We start from the raw sequence: 8,119 nt of genomic DNA on the forward strand, positions 1-8,119 counted from the left end.
GCCTGACAATGACCACGCACCGGTGGTGGCGCCGGCGATCCCACAGCTGGGCGACATAACCACGCCAATTGTGGCAGAAGACTACATCCCACAGCTGCCTCCACCGCCTCGCCGCTCTTGGCGCATCAGACTGAGGAAGGAGAAGGAGAAGAACAATGAGAACTGAACTATGTGAAACTTTTGTAATATGGTGTTGGATGGATAACGATGTTGGATGAACAATGTGAAACTTTTGTAATATGTAACGATGGAACTATGTGTTGGCTATGTATGTATATATGATGAAACTTGTGTGTTGGATATGATTGTTATATGGATGCTTGTTGTATATATATGTGTTGGATATCTCATATGTGAAATAGTGACCTGAGATTAAGAAAAAAACGATTTTTTTTTTAAAAATGCTACTAATGGCGCACTTCCATCTGGTGCGCCATTAGTATACCAGTTACTAATGGCGCACCTGTGGGATACTAATGGCGCACCTGTGGTGCGCCATTACTAAAATATTCTAGTGGCGTGGTGCTAGTGGCGCACCAGTAGTGCGCCATTAGTAGGCAAAACTGGTGCGCCACTAGTAAGCCTTTTTCTAGTAGTGCCAAATGGACGTCCGTTTTGGCCTGTTTTTGTCTGTTTGGGTAGGGCAATGGGGTCGTGTCCGGGCTTGTTCTGGGATGCGGTGGTCATGTGCCCAGCGCGCGGACGCATCCTTTCCCCATCCTGCCCGCCATGGCCAAAAATGCCCATATATTCATATTTGAATGTTCAAAACAAGTTTGCACGATCAAATATTAATTGTCTGAAAATAAAAATAGTTTTACAACCCAATCGAAATTGTCTCTAATAAAATAGTTTTACAACCAAATCGAAATTGTCTTGAATGAACATAATGAACCAATACATCTATTGGTTGCCAATATGAGTCCACACGTGCTCAACCAAGTCATTTTGAAAATCCAAAATGAGTGTGCCAATCACGCAGTTCACGATAAAATTGGACAAACTGTTCAAACGTGGCCGGTTCTTCGCGCAAGGGCTCAACATTTCCACCTTGAAAATCAAATCCTTGGTCGAAGATCCTGTCATCACGCTCGTCCTTGACGATCATGTTGTGCACGATCACACAAGCAGTCATCACCTCCCAAAGCTTCCCTTCATCCCATGTCAGTGCAGGGTTTCGAACGATACCCCAACGGGATTGAAGCACACCAAAAGCACGTTCCACGTCCTTTCTAGCAATCTCTTGCATTTGGGAAAATCTCTTTCTCTTCTCACATTGGGGGTTCGAGATTGTCTTCACAAAAGTTGACCACCGAGGATATATACCATCAGCTAGATAGTATCCCTTGTTGTACTGGTGGTCGTTGATCTCAAAGTTGACATGTGGGGAGTGGCCTTCTCCAAGCCTTGCGAAGACTTGAGAACGCTGCAACACATTGATATCATTGTGAGAACCTGCCATGCCGAAGAAAGAATGCCATATCCAAAGATCCTGCGAAGCAACCGCTTCTAATATGACAGTGTACGCTTTAACATGCCCCTTGTACTGGCCCTGCCAAGCAAATGGATAGTTCTTCCACTCCCAGTGCATACAATCTATGCTGCCAAGCATGCCTCGAAAGCCTCTAGCTATGTTGGTCGCCAACAATCTCTCTGTATCTGCGGCATTTGACTGCCTCAAGTACTCAGGGCCAAACACTACCACCACGGCCTTGCAGAACTTGTACAGTGACAACAGACATGTGGACTCACTCATACGCACATATATACTCATCCACCAGATCGCCTGGAATTCCATATGCAAGCACGCGGATGGCCGCGGTGCATTTCTAGTAAGAGGAGAATCCAAGCTTGCCAAGGGCATCCGTCTTGCACTCGAAGTATGGGTCATAAGCAACCACTCCCTCTCGGATACGATTGAACACATGCCTTGCCATACAAAAATGGCGACGGGATTTATCCGTCTTGAAGAGCGGGGTGTTCGCAAAGTAATTGGCATAGAGCAGGGCGTGGCCTCTCTCCATGTTGCGGTTCAGGTTGGGAGCACGACCAGGGAGTGACCCCGTGTACCGAGGAAGCTGCCCTTCAATGTGGTCATGAACGACCAGTGCAGCCACCACAAGATCTTCATCATCCGAGGACGAATCGTCCGATGAATAAATGAAGTGGTGGAAGAAAAAATTCATCTCCACTGTCCATACCTTTGTGGGCAAAGTGTCAAACACCTTGCGGTCGTGGTGGCAAAGAGGCCGCGATGATCACCTCGATGCAGCAGGGGTGGTTGGCGGCCGGCTACTGGCCGCTCTGGAGCACTCATCGGAAGCTGTCGTGGCCGCCGTGCTCCATAAACGTCGCTGGCGGTCGTATCCCCTCTGCCACCGGCTATGACGGCGACGGCCAAAACTCCTACGAAAGCGTGGGCATGGTGGCGGCCATGTCGAGACGTGGTTTGGTATGGACGGCCGGGGGTTGAGCGATGAGGAGGCGGCCGTAGAATAGTGGCAGCGCCGGCGGCGGGGTGGGGCGGGGGAGAGTGGGTGGAGGCCTTGGAAGCGAATGGACTAGTGTCCCCGACAGGCGGGTCACGGGGGGACAAGGGCGTGTGTCCAGCCCGTCCGCACGATGTCTGTTTCACCCCAAACTCGGCGCAAGTTTGGGCCAGGAATGGGTCGAAAATGGACGAAATCCAGACATTTGTCTGTTTGGGGCCGCGCGTTGGGCCGCGCTATTCGTCCGTTCTACCTCAAACGGACGCACCCAGACAGGATGGGGTCACACGCTGGAGTTGGCCTAATGGGTTTGATATCTGCAGGATATCTTCTAGGATCTCTTAGAACCCAGGACTTATAACTGAAATAATCTGCTACTAGAAGGTGGAGGTGCGGCGGCACACCGCACCCGTCATGAAGCCCATGTTTGTGGCTGAGTTGCTTTTCTTATAGAAGAAAAGAGGGCACTGGGTAAGTAAGCTAGCAGTCAGTATGCGCAAGCCAATTTAACTTAGATAAATACCGAAAGTTACCAACAATCAGTTCACCCATGGTTACAAACAAATAGCCACTCCAGAGGTCGCAGTCGCCGTCGCTCCTAGCCTTCGTCGCTGCTACTCCCTCTGTCGTGGTTATGTCATGGCAGATGTCCTCGTGCAAGGACTTAGTCATGGAGCCATCGCCGCTAGGAAGCTTAAAGGGGTTAAACGGGACAAGGAACACGAGGGTTATACTGGTTCGGCCCCTTACGGTGAAGGTAAAAGCCTACGTCCAGTTGAGGTGCTATTGATTACGGTTTCGATGACCAGGGAGCTTAATCGCTATCCCAGGCTCTCGACGAGATCTTACTTGTCTCTAAACCGCCGTCGGGTCGTCCCTTTATATAGAGAGGTTGATGCCCAGCGGCTCTCAGAGTCCCGGCCGGCTCATAAGAGTGTCTGGCTCGGACTCTCAACTATTCTTGCCTTACACTACAAATCTTGCCATACAGCGGTTTACCACTACAGGCCTTAAGCCTCCTCCGGGTCTTAAGCCCATTATCTAACCCGCCGTCTTCAAGCTTGATACTGGGCTTCGCGTGATGACCATTATGACATAACCCGGCCCCTCCCGGGCGGGTGACTCTAATGGTTATATCCTCAACATTAGGCCCCAGATTGATTTGAACCGGTTCATGTCAATCTTCAATTCCTCTGAGAGAAAAAATCTTCCGGCTTATGGTCGGGCGAAGGTTATAACCCGCTGTGATGTCATCTCCGGATTCTTGGTAACCCGCCATGACGTCATCTTCCATTAAGTCTATTATTTTATTCTGTTATACTCCAACGGATCTTATCTTTAATGGCTATCCCGAAAATCGAGGTGCTTTCGTGGTGAGATAATCACGCCGTGGCCTCCTCGTTTCTCGCGCCCACTTATGAGCCTCACCTTATAAATAGCCCGGCCCATGAGCCTCCAGTCACTCGTCGCCTCCATCTTCTTCCTCCTCTCGCCACTGTGCTGCCGCCCGAGCTCCGCCGCTGCCGCCGCGGGTTTCCTCGTCTTCACCAACTCAGGTCGCTGCATCAACCTGACGTGACCAGAGAAACGCGACGAACCCCCGCCATAACTCCGCACCTGTAAGTCCCTGCACCTCTCCACCGTAGATCCGCATTATGGTTCCACTGTTCTTCCTCTGTTCTTCGCTGTTCTTCTCGAATTCTCTGTAGTTCTTCCACTATAGTCATGTTTGATCCAAGAGTAGTACAGAGCTCCTGCGGTAGTTGTTGCACATCCATTTTTTCACTAGTAGATCCCCTTTGTTTGAAATAAGATCCCACTCTGAATCCATGAACTTCTTCTGCGTCAGTTCTAGGTCTAGAAAATTTTCTCTTTAGCCGACCGTTTTGATCCAAAATAATCACTGCGATCTGTGAAACTTGTTTTCGCCATACTTAATCAAAAATTGCATCTGTTTAGTTATGGCGGCTCACATTTCCGGCTTAAAAGAAGCCACGCGCTGTAAAATTTCCGGCTCATTTATGATAAAGCTGTAGACAATTTGAATTACTCACGATACCCTCAGCGGCTTAGATAACCCGATGCACTTAGCCATATGTCATTAGGCCCCTTCATAAGCCGCCATTTCGAGTATTGAACTGTAGACGTCTGCCGGCTTATAATTGAACCGCACATTTTCCTTTTGTCGTAGGCTTCATCTTTCACAATGCCACCCAAAGCTCCCAAGGCACCCATCACGTGCAACTGGATGAGATCCAATGTCACCGACGACACCTTAGTTGATTTCGTAAAGACGGGTTACTTGCCCAAGAAGGAGATCATGTCTTATCGTGCCCCTGACCCGTCGGAGGAAAGACCTCAACCAAGAGATGGTGAGGTGGTGATATTTGCTGATCATATGAGCCGGGGCTTCGCACCGCCCGGCTCAAAATTCTTTAGAGAGGTTCTGAACTTCTTTGATCTGCGGCCGCAAGACATAGGACCCAATTCCGTGTCAAATATTTGCAACTTCCAAGTATTCTGCGAAGTCTATCTTGGAGAAGAGCCCAACCTACTGCTCTTTAGGGAGTTGTTCTATCTGAATCGCCAGAATGAGTGTGCCAATGGGCCTAGCTTGGAACTTGGCGGAATCTCCATTCAACAACGGAGGGACTGCCTTTTCCCATACGCTGAACCGCCAAGCCATCCAAAGGACTAGAACCAGACGTGGTTCTACTGCCAGGACACCTCTCCGGCTGATGAGAGCCCTCTGCCCGGCTTTCGTGCCCTGCGTCTGGAGCCAAATCACCCTTTGCCAGACAAACTATCTCAAGCGGAGCGTCAACCTCTGATCCCCACCTTCAACAAGATCAAGGCTCTCCTAGGAAACGGCCTCAACGGCATTGATCTGGTCCGGGTCTGGATCTCTTGGTGGGTGATCCCCTTGAGCCGCCGCCCCGGCTTAATGTGCGATTACACGGGCCGAAAAGATGACCCTCTGCGGCACAGCCCCAACGATCTTCCTGAGGATGTCGTGGACGACATGACCAAGTCTCTCCTGAATGAGAGCTTAGCCGACTGAGGGAAAACCGGCTTAAACCCCTTCTACCGAGCTAACCTGGCTCCGGCGGTAAGCCACTGACCTGAACACCTTGGTTTTCCTTTTAACAGCTTTCATCTGAACCTTTAAGAAACCTTTGTTGTATGTTTCAGGCTAATGACAAGTTCTGGAAGGTCAAATATGACCATGAGGCGGCCAAAAAAGCCAGGAAGGCTAAGAAAGCCGCCCCCTGTAAGAAGGGAAGCAGGCCTACTGCTTCAGAGCTGCTTCAGCTAAGTGACAGCTCCGAGTCTGAGGTAACCCCTAAATTTGTAGGCTCTTCTTTTGTTTCTTGTTTTACTACTTTCCGCCTTATCGATACTGATCATCAGCAGGATGATACCGGAGCGAGTAACCCGGTGACTGAAGAGGTAACGACACTTTCCTCCGACTCGGAGCCCTTGCCAAGGCTGAAAGTCCGAAGAGTAACCCGGAAAGTAAGATTTTCACATTCTTTAGCTTATCAAGATCCTCAATTTCTTTTGAAGCAACAGATTCATGAGAGCCGGCGGCACACCCGGACCAACAAGGATGCAGACCTCTCCTCCGGCTTACCTGAAGCATCAAGGAAGCGCCGGACCGAGGTTATCTCCAACTTATATCCTTTTCATCCTTTGGCGGGCATTACTCGTCAGCCGCTCAATTCTTCTGATTCCAATTATCAGGAAACTTCACCTTCCTCTGGTGATTCTATGCAATCGAACCTGCCGGCTTTCAAGACCGCACCCGGGTAATGATGATCCTCTTGTGTTGTGCTTATCTATACTCATGCTTTTATACTAACCTTTTTCCTTTCAGTGCTCAAGCAAAGCTCAGCAAGAGGGCGAAGAAGAATAAACCGGTTGAAGAGCCGATCTTGACTGAACCGGAGGTTTCAGCTCAAGAGCCGCCAGCTGCCTCTGCTCCTGAAGCCACCGCTCCAACCGACGAGCCAATCATAGAGACTTCTGCTAACCCGGAGATCCCCAGCTCAGCCCAACCGGCCGATGACCCGGATCTGGTGATTACCCGGACTGAATACGTTGAGCCGGGAAGACCCACCATGCTGGCCAGATGCTCTGCCAAGGAAGAGCTGCTAGAGCGCCGCCGGGCTAGATTGGAAATTTCTGATTATGCTAACTTGAGCATTGGAGACATTGTCTCGGGTTACATTAGTCAAGTGCACAACAGCCGGGATCTGGAGATTGATATGGTGAAGCAGATCCAACAAAAATCTGAGGTACAAATCTCTTGCTTACTCCATAGTCAGTCTCACTATGCTCGCCCCCAAGTCTATTACTTATAATAGAATATGTTGTAGACTTAACTTCCGGCTTACTTTCATGAACCGGCAATTTGTAAATAGAATCTTTCAATACGCATTAGCCCCCAAGTGCCAAGTGTCTTTGCTTGGAAAGTGCTTGGGACTTTAACGTTGCATAACAATCACTCATGCTATAACCCGGAATTTGTACAGGCTGCTTGCAAAAAATTTGAAGCTGAAATATCTGAGCTGAAGAACCGCCTGAAGACTCAGGAAACTGAGACCCGGAAGGCCAATGCCAAATTCGAGTTCAGTGTAGCTGCACAAGAGAAACTAAAGAAGAAGTTTGAAACCGAAAGGAAGACTTGGGCCGAGGAGAAAGCTGCGCTGGTCAGCCGGGCCGAACAGGCGGAGGCTGCTCTGACGGAGAGAGCCGCCGAACTCTCCGGCTTAAAACGCCATGTGTCACAGATGGTCACCGCAATCTTTGGTAAGTCATTCTGCGAGCTTTCAACAAGTGTACCTTCTTTATGTCTCATAAGTCCCATCATTGCTAGCGGCTTACCTAACGTTGTAAAACAGGTCCCAGAAGCGCCAACCTCCATCAAAATGTGCTGACCAAGCTGAAGGCCGTGTACACTCTGGTGGAGCAACTCTACACCGGGTCACAGCGCGCCTTGGCCGTTGTGGCCCTGTCCAATGAGGTTCCGACTCACCTGGCGGACGTACTTCGGCGGCTTGCTGTTCTTCCTCAGCGTTTCCAAGAGCTGCGATGGGCCTCTGCAAGAGCCGGAGCCATAGCCGCTCTGAGCCGGGCCAAAGCCTTCCTCCCGGAGCTAGACCCGGTGGAGATCGCGCTCGGATACCCCAGTCTGAAGGAAGACGGCACCCCCTTCGACCAAAAAGACTTGGCCGCCTGTGTGAAGATCATGCACCCGGTGGCCACTCTGATTGGGAATGATACCGACCTTACCAAGTACCAGCCAGGCTACGACACGGAAAATCAGAGGATCCCCACCCCGCATTATGAAGCCATCAGCTTGATCCCGCCGACTCGTAAGCACACCTTTGCCCCAGAAGTTGACCCGGCCGGGTTAATTGATGACGAGGCTCAATTCGAGGCTTTGAGCGGCATTGACTGGAAATCATCAACCTTCCAGGTCATGGAATCAGCCGGAGGAGCGGAGAGGGATGAGCCGGAGGCTTCAACTCCACAAGCACCTTGATCTTTAGACGGCTCACGATTGCACCTTAGAACAATGCCTCACCTTTTGGACTCGGGGAGTCTTGTAATAGAGTAGGACAAAC

The 8,119-nt window shown here is 50.2% G+C and overlaps 1 protein-coding gene across 1 annotated transcript; it reads right to left on the reverse strand.

Moving 5' to 3' along the window:
- Positions 1–943: 943 nt before the first annotated feature.
- Positions 944–1,462, reverse strand: LOC141026245 (uncharacterized). The gene has a single exon (XM_073502248.1). It carries the CDS (start codon positions 1,460–1,462, stop codon positions 944–946), a length of 519 nt encoding a protein of 172 aa, XP_073358349.1.
- Between the last annotated feature and the right edge of the window lie 6,657 nt (positions 1,463–8,119).

Source organism: Aegilops tauschii, chromosome 6 (assembly GCF_002575655.3).
Source record: "Aegilops tauschii subsp. strangulata cultivar AL8/78 chromosome 6, Aet v6.0, whole genome shotgun sequence".
Lineage (NCBI taxonomy): Eukaryota > Viridiplantae > Streptophyta > Magnoliopsida > Poales > Poaceae > Aegilops > Aegilops tauschii.

Excerpts from the sequence above, each read along its gene's own strand:
- LOC141026245 (XM_073502248.1), bottom strand. The coding sequence starts at position 1,462 with ATGGCAGGTTCTCACAATGATATCAATGTGTTGCAGCGTTCTCAAGTC.